The 1,287-nt window shown below is 35.7% G+C and overlaps 1 protein-coding gene across 1 annotated transcript in view; it reads right to left on the minus strand.

Moving 5' to 3' along the window:
• Positions 1–1,287, minus strand: part of LOC119589069 (dnaJ homolog subfamily C member 13-like) — a gene marked incomplete in the record, with an annotated part of 65,901 nt that overhangs the window by 19,734 nt on the left and 44,880 nt on the right. Inside the window, 2 exon segments of the mRNA XM_037937646.1 lie at positions 773–964; positions 1,066–1,250. Of these exon segments, the coding sequence (XP_037793574.1) occupies positions 773–964; positions 1,066–1,250 (377 nt within the window).

Genomic DNA, 1,287 nt, shown 5'->3' on the forward strand with positions numbered 1-1,287 from the left:
AAGCAGCATTGGGTAAGGGATAGTTTATAAATATCATATATACTACTGACTGACAGTATTCTCCAATGTTTAAGCTTAGTTTATGAAAGCCTTTCATAGTGCTATTGATTATGATATCGCCTTTAAATGTCAGACAGAAGAAATACCTTGAAAGTTATATTTATGGTAAATTCTGATTCTACCTTTTGCACAATAGCTGAAGCTGAAAAAAACTGGCTTTGTGATGGATAATTGTAAAGGGAAATAGTTATATTTACAACTTTCAAAATGCTCTCTGATCCATGCAAATTACTTATTTCTCGGATGTTTTTTTTTCCCTTAGGCTAACTGTGAAGAACAATGTATCTCTTCTCTTATAGAGTATTTAAAAAATCCATGTCTATTTTTTATACAAAAAATGCCATGCTGAGACAAAAACAGTAATCACTGAGTATAAGGAAAGTTGCAACTGTGAGGAGCAACTGATTTCTGTCTAAATTCTACTGCAGATATGGCAAAGAAACATGAAAGAATATGAAACACAAGAACAAGCTATCTATAAATGTAAAATTCCCTGAAGTGTTCACAACAAAAATTTTAAACAAAGCATAAAAACCTGTACTACAATTCAACACACACACAGGTCAACAGAGACCGTATCTCTGTCATAAACTCCTCTATCTCCTAGCAAGGCAATAAACATCTATTTTCTATATAATGTACAAGTCTTATTGATAACTATTTCATACATCTACATGATCTCCACGTTATGTATACCATGGCCTCTACATACCTTGAAATAGAGTGTGTGGCACAGGTCCTTGATAAAGTGAGACATTTCGATGAGCTTCTCGCGACACATGGGGAAGGATGCGGCAGCTGTATAACAACGCGCAATATTGATACAAACTTGTACTGCAACATCACCAGGTTTGCTGCTAGCATTTAGCACATTTACACAGCGGTTGTATGCACCTTGAAGCACCTAGAACAGAAAAGAAAATATAGATTTTTGTAATTAATAAAATATAAGAAAATAGCAGAAATAACTATACTATAAACAGATAGATAGAAATCATACATTACCTCTAATCCCCTCTCTCTTCTCAGCTCTTCTGCATTCAGAGCAGAGCAATTAATGGTGTGGTAAGTCAATTCTGCAGCTGCTGCTAGGAGGGATGTTTCTTTGCTGAAGAGCTGCTCATCATCAGCCTCTAGCTGGATGGTCTTGATTAGCATTGGGTAGCCCGCATACTTGTAAGGCGCCAACACTGAAGCAGGAGAATCTTATAATCAGCATGAAGAAAA

The sequence above is a fragment of the Penaeus monodon genome, chromosome 25 (genome assembly GCF_015228065.2).
Source record: "Penaeus monodon isolate SGIC_2016 chromosome 25, NSTDA_Pmon_1, whole genome shotgun sequence".
In the NCBI taxonomy this organism is placed as follows: domain Eukaryota; kingdom Metazoa; phylum Arthropoda; class Malacostraca; order Decapoda; family Penaeidae; genus Penaeus; species Penaeus monodon.